This window comes from Talpa europaea (genome assembly GCF_964194135.1).
Source record: "Talpa europaea genome assembly, chromosome: 7".
NCBI lineage: Eukaryota > Metazoa > Chordata > Mammalia > Eulipotyphla > Talpidae > Talpa > Talpa europaea.
Window position 1 is genome coordinate 96,192,427 of NC_140074.1, and position 20,467 is coordinate 96,212,893.

At 46.2% G+C, this 20,467-nt stretch overlaps 1 protein-coding gene across 3 annotated transcripts in view; it reads left to right on the forward strand.

Moving 5' to 3' along the window:
- ARHGAP44 (Rho GTPase activating protein 44) overlaps positions 1–20,467 on the forward strand; it is a gene marked incomplete at both ends in the record, with an annotated part of 144,862 nt that overhangs the window by 121,063 nt on the left and 3,332 nt on the right. Inside the window, 5 exons of one of the 3 annotated variants that reach the window (XM_084236841.1) lie at positions 100–191; positions 1,760–1,958; positions 11,518–11,739; positions 16,057–16,214; positions 18,901–19,278. In XM_084236841.1, coding sequence (XP_084092967.1) covers positions 100–191; positions 1,760–1,958; positions 11,518–11,739; positions 16,057–16,214; positions 18,901–19,278 — 1,049 coding nt within the window. The remainder of the gene's footprint in view (positions 1–99; positions 192–1,759; positions 1,959–11,517; positions 11,740–16,056; positions 16,215–18,900; positions 19,279–20,467) is intronic. The other 2 variants (XM_084236842.1, XM_084236843.1) reach the window with 2 other exon arrangements.

The window sequence follows — 20,467 nt, forward strand, 5'->3', positions numbered from 1 at the left end:
TCCCAACCAGGGTCCAGGGCCCTTCCCAACTGTGGACAAGGGTGTCCATCACTCCACCTTGATGATAACCCACTGGCCCTTCTTGCTGTGTGCCTGCAGGAACATCACGGAGATGATGACCACGGTATCTCTGCAGATTGTTGGGATCATTGAACCCATCATCCAGCATGCAGACTGGTTCTTCCCTGGGGGTATGTGGTGGCATCAAGTGGGGGTGGGGGTGTAAGAGAAAGGAATCGGGGACTGGGGAAGAGCAGAAGTGTAACTATGAGTTCTGAACCTTTGAAACCACGTACCACTGCCCATAGATATTTGTTCTGTTCTTAATCCTGTCACACACACACACACAGAGGAAGGATGATGGCAGTTTCTACTCTGACCTGAGTGTTTACTGCCTACACTAACCATGCCCATAATTGTATTGGTCTAATATCCACATCAAGATTTCTTTAAATTGATGAATCATGAAAAATCGGTGCAGAAAGGAGAGCGAGGTCCTCTGCTCCAAGCCCTTCACTTTATAGATGCAGAGGGAAACAGGCCTGCGATGGACTTCTCCTCAGAGCTTTAGGATCACATCAGTATTAATTATCCTTTTGTAATCATAAACTATGTCCTTGAAGTTATCCTTTAAACATGGGGCTCAAAGGCCATGAGGTTTATTTTTGTGCCTGGTTCAAAATAGGGTTCTAAAGGCAGCTCCCTAAAAGGGAGTTTTATAAATGTTCTTAGCCATGGGAGCATTGCATAAGGGCATGACTCTCAATGGTGACAGTTTTGAAGAGACAGCAGTTGGTACACTAAATTCAGTATTTGTTTAAAAAAGTACTGTCCCATATGTTCAGTAAACACTAAGGGTATGCTTTCAGCTGTGCAAAGCAAGCCATTAACTTACACCAGGACAAAATGTTAATAATTATGTGCTGTATCCACCAGAGGTGATCAGTTAGTGCCCATCTCCACTGAAGAAGTTTGATTATCTTTATTTTATTTCATGTGTTTCGACTTTGAAAGCTCTGAACTGCTTGTGTCATAAGAATTCTCTTGATCATACAGAATTGGGTGAGGGTAGGAAATTAGGATAAAGAAATGAAGGCAGTAGGAGTTAAAAGTATAATTCTGTAAGTTCTCAGGACAAGTTAATTACCATTGCAGATAAACAGGCCATTACTAGGAAAAGATGGGGTGAGTATCCACTTGCTAGCCAACAACTTTTGTGAAATACCTTACTATTTCTAATTCTTTCAATTTTGTTTCCTTGGTTTTCCAGGAAGAGAAATATCATCATCAGCAAATAATAATATTGTGTCTCCTTTTATTTTCCTGACTAATTCCTTTGGCTAGCACTTCTCAAAGAGTGTTAAATAACAGTGGTGAGAGTGGGCATTGCTCTTTTTCCTGATACGAATAAGACTGCTCTGGTATTTAATATTAACCATGAGGCGTGAGATAGATGGTTTTACTTTTTTTTCAGAAACTACCCATCTGTTCCTGTTTGACTAAGTTTTTAAATCACAAACAGAACATTGCTTTATTAAGTGCCCTGTTAATATGACAGAGGAGCATGTGCTTTACCTATTAATATGATGAATTATCCTAACATTGAGTTAATAGCAATAGATCACCTAACACAGAGCCATGGGATAAAGTTTTCTAGGAGTGAAGTATGAGGGAGAGATCATCTCTGTTCATCTTTGTCTTGCCAGGAAGAGTGTGAGAAACCAATAGATCATGCACACCTATTCTTTCTTCCCCACAGACATAGAGTTCAACATCACAGGGAATTATGGGAGTCCAGTCCACGTGAATCACAACGCCAACTACAGCTCAATGCCCTCCCCAGACATGGACCCCGCAGACCGGCGCCAACCCGAGCAGGCCCGCCGGCCCCTCAGCGTTGCCACGGATAATATGATGCTGGAGTTTTACAAAAAGGATGGGTATGAACTAGTGTCCCTGTCTCAGCGTTGGGGATTGGAGGGATTGAGATGTAAGAAAAAATGGGTGGACACAAAGGCTGCACTTACTGGCAGTCGTCGAGGTGACTTGTAGCAACTAAACTGTTACCTCCTTCGGGATGCTTTCATCTGTGCTATTTGGGATGAGTCTTGGCTTGCTGCCCTAGCTTTGAACCAGAGGTAAGTGCAACCCTCTGAGCCACAGTTGTATTCAGTATTGATTGGTTCTCATCAAAAGAAAGAAAATACAAACCTTGTTCTCATCAAAAGAAAGAAAATATAAACCTTGATCAACAAGGGAAATTAAAAAAATACATAAACGCTTTATTTTGACTTAAGATTCGTAAATGTATATCTATTCTCAAATCCTTAATGATTTCACTGTCTTGATGGGTCTGCTCATTTGCATTCTTCTGCAACATTCTTGCATAAGCAACACCTTTCATGCAGAGTTTAGTATTCCCTGGTGCAGGAAATAGCAGGAAACCTAAAAATTGAAACCTTCTGAGTATAAAATACTTGTAAGTTTTTAAGAATTTTCCCCATCACTGACAATTAACACTAACGCCTACTTTGATGCAGCTGTTACAAGACTCATAAATGCATTCAACTCAATTCTCATAGGAATGACCCTCTCCACACTTGTGTTAACCATTTTATGTAATATGTAATTGCATAATATGATTCTCATAACAAGTAAAATGGGCATAAACAAGTTTCATAACAAGCACAACTGATTCATGGTAAGCATCAATTCAGCTGTGGCATCCAAAACATGTGGGCCTATGAGTATTGTGCAGCTGAAGATACCGGCTAATACGCCTTATGTAAGAAATGGGTTGCATTGCCTGGTCAAGCAAGTCAATTCAGTAAACTCTGATGAGGCATTAAAAATGCTACTATAAAATAAAATTTAGCAACTTCTCTACCAAAATATACAAAAGCATTCAGAACAGGAAGTATAATATTTGCAGCCTTCCTCTTCCCTACTGGACCACACTGGGTCACCAGAAAGATCTGCTTATTTGAACAGCTCCTGGCCAAGTGGACTTCAGAGGGAAGGCTGAGAACCAAAAACTCTAGCAGTGTATGAGTCTTACTTTTCACTTCTTCTTGTCTGAGAGGGAGTTGGCACTGGAGACTTAGACCTTGTCCTGTGAGGATGGACAAGGAGTCAGAAAGGGCAGTATACCTACTGGCCACTTGACTTTATGTGGGAGGGGGTGGGAGGTGGGGTTTATTAATTGGCTCTGTGCGGTTCTTTGTTGTTCATTGTCTAGTGGGGAAGGAAAAAGTAGAAGTACTTAGAAGTTGAAGGGAAAAGAGGAAAATTTCTTAAATCTATAAAAAAGAGCATATTCAAAATCTGATTGTTGCTTTGAGACAGAGAGAGAGAGAGAGAGAGAGAGAGAGAGAGAGAGAGAGAGTGATTCAAAGAGATTACAAGTGCATTAGACGTTGTTTTTCAATCTCAGTTTAAGTAACTCAGTAAGTAACTCACTTTAAGTAACTCACTTTAAGTAACTCAGTAATTCAGTTCCTCTAGGAAGTGTCTGCCTGAGGGGATGCTCTTGGGTCAATTCTGGTCCTGCCTTGGGTTAATTTAGTCTCTGGGTCTGTGCATGGACAAGGTACTCCTCTATGCTCCTTATCAGACCTCTGATTCTGAGCACCCTCCAAAAAGAAATCCAGATGACTTTCAAGAGAAAGTTATGCTCCATGGAATCCTGCATTCAAAGGCCACTAGCCCCCATAGTTTGTAGGCAGATGTGGATGATGCTATTTTATGTAGGTGCTTCATCACTGATAAGGTTCTCCTGTTCAACAACTGTATAAATAATATGCCTGTTATGCATACCATTTTAATGTAAAATTGAAACATACCATAGACAATAATGCTATAGGAGATGCACTACATAAATTACTGTTGCACATGAAATGCATAGGTTTTATTTATTTTAACATAAATGGAGGGCTTAATTGAGTTAGGGCCTCAGCATGTTGTCTGGGATACCAGTGCATATGATTGAAAGCACAGTGAGCTTGTATATGGCCGATTTTTGATTTACTTTAAGAGAAACAGAAACCTAAAACCGTAAGTATTCAGAGGATAGAAAAAGGAATTTGCATTATTTGAATCCTGTGTTATTCTAGCAATACTAGGGGAATTCTCCACATTTATCCCAATTTCTGAGCTTTTAAAATCTATGTGATGCATTTCAAAGTCTTCAGCACTAACAAATTTAAACTCATTTTATTAAGGTGTTTTGGTCAGGTTAAAAAAAGAAAATAAGTTCTATATCAATAAATTATATTTTTTTAAAAATTGGAGGAAGAAAAATACATCATGCAAAATATTTTACTCCCACCTCAGCTCCTGGTATTGGTCCTGATGCTTTCCAATTCAGATGACGTAGAAAACTGGAGTTTCTTAGCAAGTCCTGGAGCTCAATTTAGGAGGTCACATCTACATTTATCATGATTGTGGAAGGAAAATTAATGCCCCTCCTCAAAATTATTAGGTCTAACCCAAACCCTGGAACCTGAAATAATATTTGGATAATTATAGCTTATTTGGATAATTATAGCTGCGATTAAAATGTCTTGAATTAAGGAGATTACCCTGGATTATGAGGGTGGGCCCTAAATACAATCACCTGTATCAGAAGAGGGTGGCAGAGGGAGGTCTGACAACACACGCAGAGAAGGTGACGTGAAGGTGGAGCAGAGACCAGTCTGAAGATGTGACCGTGAGCCAAGGAATACGGATGGCCACCGACAGCTGGATATAGTGAGGAATGGATGGATTCTCAGAGCACAGCCTGCTATGCCTTGATGTCATCCCAGTGCTACTAATTTTGGACTTTGGTCCCCAGAAGTGGGAGAGACAAATTTCTGTTGTTTACCAACTTTGTGGTACTTATTTACAGATGCCACAAGAAATTAACCCACCCAGGAGCTTTGTGGTGAAGATGGAAGAAGGAGCTTTTGATTCCTTTCCCAGTGAGAGCTGAAATCTGTTTGCCCTCCTTTTGACTTAGTTAATAAACAGAATATGATGGAACAAATGTCTGGGATTTCTGAAACTAGGTCAGAAAAAGTTGCCTTGGGATATCCCTGGGACTCTTGGATCGCTGGCTCTCGGACCCAGCTGTAATGCTGTGCGGGAGTCCCAGCAGCCCCTTAAAAAAACATTGAAGCCCCAGCCTTCACTCCAAGCTGAGCATCGAGCTGACACCCAGCACCAACTTACCGGTCATCTTGGAGACTTCCAGCCCAAGTCAGGCCACCTCAGCTAGAGCTGTGTCATGCTGTCCCTGCCAAATTGCCAATACTGTGAAGTTGTGACCAAAATTTTTAAAAAGCTACCAAGTTTTGAGAGTGGTGGCCACAAAAGACAGTCAGAAGAAACTTTAAAAAAGAATACTAATGTTTTCCTCATGCCACTGGCTCCTATTCTTCCGAGCTGATTTATTTGGTCTGGCTTAGGATTTGGGCATTGATAAACTTTAAAAGTGTCCCAGATGCTCTGATATGCATCTAGTGTTGAGAACCACTGAATCATTAAAAAAAAAAAAAAAAGTGCCATTCTGAATAAAGAATTTGACAATGATGCCATTTTAAAAATTGAAATCAAACCTTCCTATTCTAGCAATGAACATTGGCTTAATGTACAGGGGGAATCTGTGCAGACCATCCTCACTGTGCCAGCACTGCTGAACAACAGAGACAGAGTCCTGAATGGGTCACACTTGTGCCCTTGGCAGACCCCTGAATTCCCACTTGGAAATTTCAGGGGGTGGGTTAATTTATTTTTGATGCCTTGTTTGTATTTTGTTTGTTTGTTTTATAGAGTAATGATTTTATTTCTTGAATTATTTGTCCTAAATAATTACTGATAGTAACTGGCAAATCTCTTCTATTTTTCTGACAATGGCAGAGGTGTCATTCCTAGTCACAGCAATTTTTTTTTTTTTTTAAGATTTATTTATTTATTTATACAAGCACTAGGTACAGTCAGAAGCACAGGAGGGTAAGAGAATTCACCAGAGCCAGAGCAGGGAGCAGAGCAGGCAGAAGGACCGAAGCACACTGCTGAGGGGAGCAGCGGGCGGCATGAGAGGTCTGCGCTCCATGCGGGACCCTTCTCCGGTGGCCGGGGAGCAGCCGGGGATTGAACTGGCGCTGCAGAGGCTGTGGGCAGTTCGCAACCCAGCGCTCAACTGCTGTGCCACTGGGGAGGCCCACAGCAAATATTTTTTAATGCAATGTCCTTTTTATATTGCCTCCAAAGAGCTGGCCAAGATGCCTACATGCTCTTGCCTGTTCTGATGGACCCATGGGTTGTGAGCATTTGTCAAATGTGTTCCCAACTCTGCTAAGGTTGTAGAGGGAATGACGGTCAAGGTCAGAGGCAAGAATAGAAATGATGTCAGCAATGAAGCATCCTTCCTGGCTTCCCATCTTCACCCTCTGATAGCTGCTATCCCCTCCTTTCTATTCCTCTCTCCCTCCTTTCCCTCCAGACAGACCTGGCCAACTCCGTACTTCCTATTCCCTGCCTTACCTGCTGGTTCTCTTAGGGCCTGCTTTCCTCTCTTGCTCTTTGCCTCCTCCTGACTCTCTGTCCCATGCTCTCTGCACTTGCCTTGCTGACTGACATGCCTGCCCCACTGCCCCTGCCTAGTTCCAGCCTCTTGAACCCATACACCCACTGGTGGCAAGGCCCCAACAGCATCTGTGATGCTCCCCGCAGACCCTGGGATCCCAGTGGGTGGCAGTTTGTCCATGGAGATCCCAGTTACCCTGGCTCTTTATGTTGAGAAGACCAACTTGCAGCTTCTCTATTTCCCATGCTCCTCAGTGGTGTGGTCCTTAGAGGTCCTCTGTCAGAACTAGTTGACAGTAACCCCTAAAATCTATGAGGGTATGTACACCAGAACCAGTGATCTCCTTGGACTTCACTTTGGTGTTTGACTCATTCTTGACCTGTGCTACAGAGCTGCTCTGCAGCGGGGCTTGTCCCACCCACCTGGACCTTACTAGATCCTCAGTCATTTGAATAGACAGGTTCAGTGGGAAGGGTTTGAGAGCAATCTGAACAGCACTCTGTGAAATATTATCTCCACTCTGAAATAATGGGGTGGGAAGATGGAAATCTTGAGGCTAGTGAGTCCCTGAAACACATGATTCAACAAATTTAAATTAATGTCTGCAGCGTAGGACTTCTGAGAGGCTTTAACATGCTACTGTAAGTGACTAAGTCCACAAAGGGCTGTGGCGTGCACTACCTCCTGAGTTTCCTCTCTCACAAAGCCTGTTGTCACAAGACATTCGGGACCAGTGCTCCAAGGGACTTGCATTGGTGACTGTGGCTATCAGCGTCCTCTGTAGACCTTACTGGGAGAGCATGGGCTGCACACAGCACAGGGAGCCTGGCAGGGAGTAGGTCACAGATTGACGCTGCAGTGATCAATTTCGCATAGAGCCTGCACTTCTGAGAAGGTGGGCTTACCAGGAGAGGCAGCCTAGATACCAAGGGAAAAAGTGACTCCTATTTTGAGATTGGATTTATGAGGGGTATATTCTTGGCCCGGGCCCCACTTCAGCTTCCATGTTTTCAGGGTTTACATTTTTACGGATGCCGATACCATGTTTGTGGAATATTGCCAGAGGATTCCAACCTTTATTTATAGCTGGCAGGTGAAGAAACTTTGTTGCTATGTAGTTAGGAAAGAAATCATCCCTAGGGGAACTGAGAAATACCTGATTCTAGCCTCCCTGGGTTAGTATAACCAAAGCTCCTTTAGCATTTTTAGGTTCTCACTCACCTTGGGCACCATCTGGTGACGCCTCGCCACCTCTCCTCACTGTTGTCCAGCCACCAGGTTCATCTTAAACTGTTCCTGAAAGGTTTCTGTGGCAATTTGGGCAGCTGCTATGTTTTCTTTTCCCTTTGCTGGCTGACTTTTACCAAATATAACTGATTTCTAGTACCACAACTCAAAACCTTCCTGATCTCTATAGGCTCAAGTACCTCAAACCTTTCTACTGGCTGACGCCTCTGGCTAGGATTGTTCCTGATCAGGACTTAAAAACAACATGGCAAATACATTTGTCCTTCGGAGAGGAAAAAAAGAAACCAAAATAACTAAACCCTATGATGGTCCATATCCCATATCAAACTTCTGTTCAGTGATATTCTTGGAATGAGGATCTTCCAACAGACTTCAGTTTGGGGGTACAGAGAGGAGGAGAAACAGGCCTTGGTCTCTTGATTTTTAAAGTCATAGATCTCATGTGTAATAAGGAGAGAGGTCTGCTGGATCAGTGAACGATTTAGCAGAAGTAGAGGCCTGCATTGTTGCTGAACCTATTCCGTGATACTCTCTCATGAAAAGTATAAAGTGTGGCTTATGATAGGTTGCATGCTAATATTAGGTCCTGGTAGACTTGGAGGAGTTAAACAGGGCAGCTTATACATCAGTGGGGTTACTGTACCAAAATGAGAATGGCCAATCCCATCTGAATCCCAGTGATAAGGGGGTGAGAATTCTGGGTACCCTGACCCTTGTCTCCTTACTCTGAAAGAGAGGAGGGGGTCAGCTCTCCAAATGCTGCAGGTCTTCATTTCCTACCAAAAGCGGCTTGCCTGAGCGCTCTCCTAGATTCTGCCATGCCCTCCAGCCTCCTGCTTATTGCTGTCCTAATCCTTTGCTCCTTGAAGGTTCTTCCTGGTCTCTGTCTTCTTGCTTTGCCTTGATTCATCTATAAAGGGATCGGAAAACCAAATTTCTCTGTTTTAACTAGAAGCAGTGGACCATGGAAATCTCTGACAGCCAGGCTGTGCAATGACTTCTGCTGGCGTTGATTGTTTTAATTAATTACACTTGCAATTCAAGCAGTTTCTTGATTCTGGCTTTATGTGATAAAACAATGAATACAAATTTGTGAACTGCTGATACTAACTTCTGGTTATATTCCTCCACCTTTGAGTAGATTCCCCTTCTTGGCAACATGCCAACTAACTTTATCATTTTTGTTTTGGGGCTGAGTTTTATCTAGACATTCAGACATTTAAAGATACTATTAATCCATTTTGCTTATGAACATAAATATACTTGTAGATCTCCAAAAGCATTGCTACTGCCTTAGTGATTGATTCACTCTATAAAGATTTATATTGCTTTTTTGAAAATGTCAGTCAACATTCGATGCTTATTCTCTGTGATGCTGCCTCCCATCAAAAAGTAGTTTCAGTTGGATAGTAGCCATTACAGATGCCACGGCAGTCTCTTTGTAAAAGCAGAAGTGTGTGGTTAGCTCTTATTTCTTGGCTGCTGACATTTTGCTGCTATGTAACAGGTCATATTCGTCCACACACATTGCCCTCGTTGGCACCTTCCCTTGGTAAACCAGGAGAAAGATCACCAGGTGACCTGTTGTCTGAGGTTAGTGATCATGGAAGATGCCATTGGAAGTGGGAGGCATCCCCCACCTGCCCTGAATCTGCAGCCAGTGCCCCTCTCTCCCCAGTGAGAGAAGTCTTTCTAAGTGAATGAGAATAGGGTAAGGAAGGGAAAACAGGGTAAGGCTTACCTCCTACAGGGCTCCCCTGCTGCTAATCGCCATGGGAAATGCATTACAAGCCTGCCATGCTCACCCACCATTGCAGCTCTGTGGTATCAGTTCCCTTCCCCAAGTGGACTCTTCAACTTTCTGCTCTTTTTATCCTAATAAATTTGGGAGCCCAAAGAGCATAGTTTGATAGTCTTTTCCTCACTCCCTTGCAGCCTACTGTAAATATCAGGGGATGAAAATGGATCATGTTCCAGAGATTTAAGTGGCCTCCACAAGTGATTCTGGATCGCTGTAGAAGGTGGAGGATCTCAGACCTAAAATCGCTTGAAAGCTCCTGGGTGCTGGAAAGAGCTATCTCCACTCCCTCAGAGCCATCCAAGAGAGACAAGAAATTTCGCTCATGGCGCTGGCGTCTCTGGGGATGCTGCAGAGGAAGTGTCAGGAGGCAGTCCCCATCGACTTCCCCACAGTGTACCTCCCTGAGACTTATTCTTAAAGGACCCAAATCCTACTTGCTGCAGTTCATCTCTACACTTGCACCTTTGGGTTTATTTACTTACTTTTTTTTTTTTTTTTTTTTTTAGTTTTGCTGTACTTCTACAAAGGAAATAGGACTTTTAGGCAGGCAGGATTTCAAATCTGTTCAACTGCCACATGTGGGTGTGAGTAAATGCACAATAACTCTCAAAGCCACACCCCACTGTGCATACACTTGGAAGAGGCAGACACCAGCAGGAGTACATTTTCTCACTGCATGGGTGTTTGTACAGCCCTTCATATTAAACATTAGCTCTTTCCTTTGTTGGTGAAGGTCTTGACTATTACCATACCAGTTACCTTCTAGACCAAAGAAAGGGAATTGACAGCCTTCTGAGTCATATAACTTAGAAGCAAGCAGATGACTAGTTTCACTGATTTTTTTTTTCTCCCTTATGACACCCTCTCCTTCCCATCCAATCCCTACATGTACCAATACCTACTCTTCCACTGCTGTCTTTATTAATCTGTGTGCTTGGAAGGATAAGATTTCACTCATACAAATAGAAGAATCACTTTAACTGCAGAGACCAACCAAACTGAAATAATTCCATGGCACAATAGAAGCCCAGCACTTAAGACCCTGGCCTTGACAAGAGACAGCCTGTGTGTCCATAGGAAGGCATAGTTTTTTTGACACTAATATCTGTATGTTTCTGTCCCTGCAGCCTTAGGAAAATCCAAAGGTACGGTATCCTCTGGTAGCCACGAGGCCATGTTCAATCTCTGAGAACCAAGGAAGCTGTGCCTAGAGGCTCTGCGAGGCTGAATGTGCCGTGTTTGGTTGCTTGGCCGACTTACTTGAAGCTGACTGTGTTCCCATCATTAAGACAGAATTGGAGCAGGGAGTAACCCTAGTCATGATCAGCCTCATTCCTGCAGTGTAGACAAGTGGGTGTGGCCTCCAGAGGTGTGGCTTGGCCAGGTTCCTGCAGCTAGGGCAGGAATCCTCAATGGGTCTTATGCTGTAGACCCCCAAGTGACAGAAAGAGGAAGAATGGATATTTGGTTGTCTCTTGCTGATCAGTTCCATGTTCTCATCTGATGCTGCCTGGTCCCTGCCATGTCCACCTCCATCTCCCATGCGGGAGGAGTGAATGCCCCCAGACAGGCTGCATCCTGCTCTGGGGAAGCTTGGATTTCATGCCCAGGGAGCTTGTCGGCGATTTAGTCTAAGGCCAGCTGGCTTTGGCAAAGGGTGGAAGGCAGCTGCCAGCCATGTCAGGGCTGCTGGTGCGAGGCCCATCCCAAACAGCCGGGATGTTCAAAGCGACGTTGTTCCAGGGGGCACGGCCTCATGCTCGCTTTCCTGGCCCCTGGTGGGTGCTAAGGCTGCGCTGCTGTTCTAACACAGACCTGCTTGAATGTGTCCGCTTCGTGGGGGAGGGAGCCTGTCGCCTGTCATGTGTGGGTAAGCAGATGTCTTTGTGTCCCTCGCCAGCATGGGCGTGAGGGTCATGGACACATCCTGGGTGGCTCGAAGAGGCTCCTCTGCCGGCCGAAAAGCGTCCTGCGCCCCGCCCACCATGCAGCCTCCCGCCCCGCCCGCCGAGCTTGCTGCGCCTCTGCCATCGCCCCTTCTGGAGCAGCCCCCAGATGGCCCCACAGTGCCCTCACTTTCTCCATCTAGCTTGGGCCCCCAGCCCGGGGCTGAGCGGACCAGGTAAGCCCGGGGGCAGGCTGGCCTGTGATGCAGGGGGTGTCTGGGTTTGCTGCACCCTCTGGAGGCCTCTTGGATCTGGTCATTGTCCAACCCCATTCCCCATTTCTAAGCATTCATGCTTGGCTTCCTGCATCGTGCTGGCACCAAATAAATCATCCACAGTACCTTGGATTGTCAGAGAAAGCCCAGTCTGAATAGCATTCCCAAGCAAACGTATAAAGTGGCAGCTTGCTACAGCAGTGTGAGGAATCAAAGTTCTCCAACTCTGCATCTCTCCCTGCCTCTGCCATTATAATTTCCCTATTTTGAAAAGTAGAATTTTAATGTCTTTTCCCTTTGCTTTACCTTAGATTCACAGGGGCCATTTTTAATACAAAAATGGGTGCAAATCTGGTTAGGATGGTGGTGATGTCATGCTGGGTCTGGTGACCTTTCAGCATGCTGTGCTGGGTGGCTGCATTGCTGTTACGTTAGAAGAAAAAAGGGAATGAGCTTGCTCCATCACTAGTTCAGTGAACATTTACAGAGGACTGTGTCCAGCCAAAGGTGAGTATGCTATCTGTGCCCTTGAGGAGTTTACGTCCCAGTGGGCAAACAGGCACTGGCAAATCATGACAGCTCAGGGTCTGAAGGAACCGACCACGACCCTTCCTTGAAAAGGTCATGGTCAGAGGGGATTCTGGAAGTGGGACTTACTCAAGGAAAGGGTGTTGCTGTTTGCTTCTGCTTTAAACAAAACAATTTGGAGAAGCAGGAAAGTTACTTTGCATCAGATATAGCATTTCTCCATTATCACTGCTGGAAAATTTTTGGTAACTTGGGGAAGCAGACACATGCACATGCACACCATCATCACCACCAACACTCACCCATACACAAACACACATAAGTGCAAACTTCCTAAATAAGGGGATTTGGGCCTTTCTTTTCCTTCAGTGGGTGGAAGGAACGTTCCCTGTGGAATGGGAAAATGACAAACTAGAAAGGACACAGTGATGGTTGGGGAGGGGAGTCTGATGCTGGATGTGCTTGGGTTGCTGCAGATGGCGCAAACTCTGGACGAGCAGACACTGTCCTGGTGGGGCATGCAGCAGGCTTCACGCCAGCTTGAGAGATGGGGGTAGGGGAGAGCAGGTTCATGGAGAAACACTCTGCGCCCACTAGGCTGCTCAGGAGGAGATGGGCAGACAGACACAAGGTTTACTGGGACAGTTCCCTTGTTCGGGCCTCATGATTTTCCTTATAAATGAGACGGGTACAGAATGACTTTTTGGTGTATAATTGCTACTTCTAGGAAATGCCCCTCAAAGATGGCTTTCCCCAGATTCTGAAGGTTTTCCTGGAATACTGTGGATGGGTGCCCCTGCAGAGTCACTCTCAGGCAGGGAACATGGATCCCGGTTGAGATTACTTAAAAGGCCAGTTCCATGCCCTGTACATCTACCTCATTCTGCCCTTCTTTCCTGGGTGATCAATTACGAGCTGTCCTTTGGGTGTTGGTGTTCTTACCTGTCCTGTGACCACTCTCTCTCCCAACATGGAGTCCTCCTGATACAAACAGGTGTTCCATTTTTTTGTTGTTGTTGTTTTTGTTTTTCTGTTTTCTGGACATTTGCAGCCCAGATGATGTTTCCTCCAGTTGCGGGATTCCTGTTACGGCTCCCCCTCCCCCGAGGATGGCAGGCCCTTCCCTCCCTCTGGCTTATCCCAGCTTTCCATTCCCCACCCAGGTCCATCCTGCCCAGGCCTGGTGGCTCTTCAGCCAGGCTCAGCCTCCACCTCCTGTTCATCTGCTTGGCATTAACCCTAACCCCAAACTCTGCTTTCTGCCCCTGGTTACCCCAGCTCATTGACTAAATCATGTGTCCCCAGAACTAACCTGCCCACAAATGTGCATAACCGTACCTCATCCATCTAGCTCTCCTAACAACCTCCTTACACCCTACCTCTCCCCATTGGGTCAGCTGCACCTGTGCTGGAGAGAGAGGAACAAGGCTCAGTAGGTAAATACTTGTTTCTGCGGTGGGAAAAGTGAATCAGGTGGGAGGGAAAGGAAAGATGAGCTCTTGGGTCCCTAAATTCCCTGGACAGATGTCTTGTATATCTAGAGAAAAGGAGAAAGGTCTAGTACCCCCCAGCCGCCAGTAAAGCAAATTTTTATTTGCTTGTTTCATGTTTTTTCATTTTTGTTTTACCCTCTTCTTGATGGTGACAGAAAGGATGGAAGATTAGATAGATATTTGGTGTTAATATCTGGGGTTCTCAAGAAGAATAAAAGTTAAGTTCTTATTCAACCAAAGTGAGACAAGGGTTTCCTGTGTTTGCTTTTGATGTTGTTTTAACAGAATAGAGAATTGTTATTCTTCTGGCTCCTTTGGATGAAATGGCTTTTTCCTTGGGGAATCTCCTGGATATAGAATAAAACTCATCCTGAAGAGGAGATAGAGAGGGGAGAGGAAATTTGTCCCCTATCTTTCTTGCATCTTTTGGCTGGCCTAATAATTAAATTAGCATAAGACAGATGAATTGTAGAAAAAAATGAATTTCATATGTATGGGAGTCCCAGAGATCTTTGACTCTGAGAAATGACAAAGATGAATTGGGAAGAAAGAAAAGTTTGGGCTTATAGATCAGTAAAGAAGTAACAAAGCTTCCTTCATAAATTTCCTATGTCTGGTGATACGGATGACTTCTACTTTTCCTTTATAGGTAGGGGGCTTTTTCACATGGGGAATTCATCTCAAGGACAAAGGAGTGTGAGAGTGTTCTTCTAATACTCCTTAACTAACTTTAGTGTAAAATAACATGCCAAGGTGACACATTTTGGGGTGACCTGCTCTGATCCCCATTGGAAAGAATTTACTGCTTCCTTGAATGTCATCTTCTCTCCATTTCTTCACATAGAGAAATGAATCGTGCTTCGATAATGTTGGCTGTTCCAGTCCAGTTCCCTCCCTTGCAGCATCTTTACTGTGCCCTAGTGGGAATCAGCAGCATTTTTTTTTAAAGATTTTATTTATTTATGCATGCAAGAACTGGGGTACAGGCAAGAGGTGTGGGGGGTGAGAGGATTCACCAGAGAGAGAGTGGGGAGCACAACAGGCAGATCTACTGAAATACATTGCTGAGGGGAGCAGCAGATGAGACAGGAGAGGTCTGTTGTGCCATGTGGGTCACCTCCCTGGCCGGGGATCAAACTTGTGCTGCAGTGGCAGCAGAAAGATTCATTGGTTGCATCTTACCCCCTTGCGCCACCAGGGAGGCCCCAGCAGCATTTTTTTTTTAATGGGAAAGCACTAACCATTGCAAAGAGTTTAGTTTCCCCACACACCCTCTGCCCTGCCTGAGCACATCATTATTTAAGTAAAAGGGTGGCATGTAGCTCCCCGACTCCAAGATCACCTCCCCTGATTTGCTAGAGGCTGTCTGGAGCATTATGTTAAACTGAGTGAGAGCCCTTAGTGGGAGGGAAGTATGGAGATCAGTTAGTGAAGTCTGCTGTGGGGTGGGTGGCCAGTGAGTTTTTTACTATCCCTGGTCTATGGAGTGGAGTTAAGTAGCTGTCTTAACTGTCACCTTGGGAGGAACCCTGAGAAAGAGCCAACACTGAAGGGTGAATCCTCTTTGGGACCTGGTGATCCAGAGTGTCCCCTCATCAAATTGAGGGGCCCTAGAGGCCCTCACTAATGTCAACCCTCACCCCTCCAGCCTGGAGACTGGCTTGAACTGCCCCATGTTTAGGAGCACAGTCAGGAACTATGTCAACCTACCATCAGCTAGCAGATGTTACTGAGTTTGTAGAATGGTCCCAGAATCCCCACCACCACCACCACACACACACTTAGGGGTGTGATGGAGGCCTTGGGCAAGCAGCTGGAGAGCTGGAAAGTCATGAAGGTGTGGCAGTGTGAGCCCAATTATGTCCACTCTGCTCCTGAGAAGTCCTCTTAGGTCTGGTGTCCTATGAATACAGAAGGGATGAGAGCATGGAGACCAGACGTGGACATCAGAATGTCCTAGAATCCCCATGTTGATCACAGTGGGGAGTTCAGGGACCCTATGTCACATTGCTCATGGTCTCTGTGTGCAATGACCATGGAAGTAGGGAATTGGAGCTGGCATTGACTCTAAGTGCAGGGGCATGGGCTCAGGACCTTGGCCATGAGAGGCCCAAGAAGGGACAGTCACCTCTGGGAGCATCTTTGCCTGATAGACCAGAGCTGGGACACACCAAGCTGGCACAGGGGAACACATGGGCCTGGGAGTCATGCAGGTGCTGCTCAGTTGCCTCTCTTGTCCTGTGTGCTTGTTTTTCAGCACTTCCAAAAGCAAGGAGCTTTCTCCAGGATCTGCACAGAAAGGAAGTCCAGGCTCCAACCAGGGGGCACCCTGTGTGGGAACGCAGCCAGGGGCACAACCAGGCGCAGGCCCCAGCCAGCCACCTGCAGACCAGAGCCCTCACACCCTGCGGAAAGGTATGGTGTGGCGCCCTCTGCGTGGGTCTTGGGCAGTCGGAAGTGACCGGTCTGTTCCCTCAGTTAGTATGGATTTTTAGAAACCATGTGGCTTACTGAAAAATTCTACTCTGGGCATTACAGCTCCTAGAGGGATCATTTTATCATTATTCCTCAGCTTACTCATTTGGACAGAGGACTCATTAGGAACCTATGCTGGGCCTTGCTTCCCGTGCACCCAGACTTCTGCAGAAAATGGCTATGCAGTGATATATGTCTTCCATGGCCCCTGCCAGCCCCCACCATCATTGTACAGAGTCTAATATGGGAACCACCACCCCTGCCCCCTCAACTGGGGCCTCACACTGCTGCTTATAGAAGGCAACACGAAAGAGGGGATCAAGTCCTGACCTTGCATGTTTCTGTTTGGAAAGGCCTGAGAATGTCTACACTTGACCATGAGCATCTACCCTAAAACCTGCTGCTGGGACACAGTGTAAAAGGCTTGTTCATTTACTCCAATATGACTCCCAAAACTAAAGACACACCGCATGGTGACGCGGTGGTAATTCATAAGTGGGGAACTGACTTTTGTTTGTTTGCTTTTCACCTTTCATCATCTCTGAACAGTCTTTAACTTTTTCAAAGCAGCACAGTGTTTAATTGGCTCTCAGTTCAAGCCTTTCTAGCTTTCAGGTGTGGCTTTAGCTCTGGAATCTGTGGGATAGGCCTGGCTCACTATCCACATATGCCTTCTTGACAGGTTCTTACCAGCCCAGACAGAAGTTGCAATCCCACTATCAACTCTGCCCTCACCCACCCCATACCATCTGGTTAGTTCCCTATCCATTCTGCAAACATTTAAGAGCACCTACTATGTGCAGAGCTCTGTGCTGGGCACGGAGGGTATATCAGAGTGGCAGGCATAGCCTCACCAGAAAGGTAGACGTGGACCTGCAGTATAAGGTGGTGCCCTGTACTGTGAGCCTTGGGGCACTGTGGGGATGTGTGGGGCAGTTGGTGGCAATGGGATTTTGACATTCAGCGTTTTTCTCTGGCACCAACAGGTCTTCTTTGAGTACAGATATTGGTTCTTTAGCATCTTGTTTACAAGCTCATTACCCCCTTCCCAGCCCTGTAAGGCAGGGTGATGATGAAGCCATTGTTTTCTCCTTTGGGGTGAGGCTAGTCAACCTCCTGCTGCCAGGGGCAGGTTGACCTTTTTGGTTCTCACAGCACACTGGGCCTGTGCAAGGAATGCAGCCTAAAATGGCTCAGGTCCCTTTTACAAGTGGCACTCAGTATTTCAGAGCCACCATTTGAAAAGTAGAACTGTCTTCTCTACCTTCCACTACTACTTAGCTTTTTGATTGATTTATGTACTTAACCACCTCAGGTTTTGACAGTGTGCCTACAGTTTTACATCACTCCCTAGTAAATGTCATCACCAACATCCTGGTAATGGCACTGCCGCCCCCTTCCAGCTCATTTAGAAGGCATGGTCAAATGCTAACACGTTCGTGAGCTCACTGCTAGTTTCTCGTCCAGTGCGGTCACTCCTGTGGTGGCCCCTGGCTGCTCTGTGCTTCAGTGGCAGCTGCTGGGAAAGCTACCCCGGGCTCAGGAAGCTGAGCCAAGAAGGGGCTTTATTATATGTCATGATTCTATGGACATTCCATACTTGATCCTGCTGAATGATTACAGTGCTGTGAAGAAAATCTTCCTCCCTTTGCATAGGAGAGGTTTAAACAGATCGTTCAGGGGACATAGTGGGTCAGGTGAAATGGGAATCTGCAGCCAAGTTGGTGGGATTATCAAGTGCAACCACCACATGGGCACTGCTGGAGCCAGGGCAGCGCAGGCAGGTCTCTGGAGTGGTTGTGTTCCATGGAGAATGGTGAGGGTAGGGGAGAGATGGGTCCCTGGGGCACCTGGGAGTCTTAAAAGACAATTTCTTTTATATTTAGTGCTATCCAAAGCCATCCCATCCTTAATTCTGATAGATTAGTTATTATTTTAAGATGTTTACTATCGATGGGCTCTTCTGAGTGTTTGAATTTGCCATCCTTACCAATTCATTTTCATTTAAAATTATAATGTATTTGTCATTCTGTGGTATGACTAAGTAAATAAAAAGAGGAAAATGAAGGCAATGTCAGGGGGTTGGGGCAATGATGTGTTTAGAAAAATGCAATGGATCTGCGTGTATCTACACCTGGAAGTATAATTCTTGAAAGAAGACACACTGAGGCAGGTGCTCAGGATTGAGGGGAAGGACAGAGTGATGGAGGCACTGGGCTTCTGTGGCCGAAGGACTTGGTATTTGTCATGGTCACTAGAGCCAAGAACCCTTGGGCAGGTTCTACCCTGATACCTCTCCCCACTCTGCAGTGACTAGAGGCCACTGGGACATCAGCCTGTGGATGGGAAATTTGTTCTCCAGTTTGGCTTGGTGTGTGTGTGTGTGTGTGTGTGTGTATAGATCATGGCAGGCATTCAGAGACGAGGAGGAGAAATTAGTTAACAGATGGTCAGATATGGAAACCTGCAGTTCTGGGGTAATTTTTGAAGACTGTATTGGCTGTTCTCAGTGTGGTAAGAGCCGGGGGTGGGCACCAGGGGTAGGAGGTGTGAGGTATGTGCTGACAGGCCTCACGGACAGACTACGCTGAACAACTGTGTTTTGTTGTTGTGTTTTCTCTTTCAGTTTCTAAGAAGTTGGCACCAATTCCACCCAAGGTCCCCTTTGGCCAGCCGGGGACTATGGCTGACCAGTCCGCCGGCCAGCCATCCCCACTCAGCTTGTCCCCCACCCCACCTAGCACCCCTTCACCCTACGGACTTAGTTACCCTCAGGGGTACTCCTTGGCCTCAGGCCCGCTCTCCCCGGCTGCAGCTCCTCCCCTGGCCTCTCCTTCCGTCTTCACAAGCACTTTAACCAAATCGAGGCCCACCCCTAAGCCCCGGCAGAGACCCAGTCTGCCACCACCTCAGCCTCCCACAGTAAACCTCCCAGCCTCTAGTCCACAGTCCACGGAGCACCCCGTGCTAGACGGCATGTCCCCGGGGGAAAGCATGTCTACAGGTAACCACCCCACACTCCCTCTCATCTTTCCATGAGCCTTAGCAGGATGTGCCACAGGGAGGGATTGTTAGTCTGCTGCAGTTAGCAAGCCCCTGCTGGTCAGGGGGCACTGTGTGGGCATCGTGTGTGGCTTCCAACACGGTCTCCTTGGAGACATGCCTCCCTCCCCATGAGGCAGCCCTGGAGCCACGCTGTCTTGAGGAGGGACTTCTTAGGGGCTTTCTCCCAGCCCAGGGTTTGGGTTCTGTCCTTAATTCCCGGGTTGAGCACCCTGTGTCCTTTGGAGGGTGCTTTAGGAGAGACTGGGAGCCAGATTGTGACTGCAGAACTGCCACCATCAAAGCACAGGTGAGGTATTCCAGGCTTTCCTCACTGGAGCCCAGGCATCTCAGTAGGTACAAGTCCTGGTCCTGGAAACAGAGGCCAAGAACCAAAGACACATTTTCTTATAAATGAAGTCAGCCCTATTAGAGAACTATAACTCTAGGAAGAGATATTTAGAGAGGGGTCAGTTTTAGAAAACATGAGCATCCCCCTGGCTCTTGGAGGAGTTAATTGGACAAGCCCACAACTACTAAATTTAGTTTTGCTTTAAATGTAAAATCAAAGATGGAGCTATTTTCCTCTAGAAATAAAAAATGTGTAAGCATGAAATCATAAACACACACCACATTTAGTGAAAACTATTTGTTGGTTTGGAAAGAGGACATTTTTGAACCATCTCTCCAGACACTTTGACTGCATGAGATTAGAAAGTCAGGGTATATTTGTGGAGGCCATTTCCCTGTGCAGGCGGCAAAGCAGCGTCTCAGAACAGAGCCAGCCCACCATTGCCCCAGACGGGGGGCGGGGAGCTTGCGCTCGTCTGTTTGGTGCTGAGCCAAGTAGCAGAGGGGGAGGCAACCCAAGGTGGAACACACACACACACACGTCACATAGACTCACAGACACACAGCCAGAACACTGCAGAGACAAGCACGTGCACAACACATCCCACACATACACTCACGGGAACCACAGATAGGCACAGATGCACTCACACATCACACACACACACATACATACTGCATAAACTTACACACCACACTAGAAAGACACAGATATGTACACATATATGCTGCAGATAGGCACACACGCACATGCACACACACACACACACACACACACGGGCAGTGCAGTCCTGGGTCCT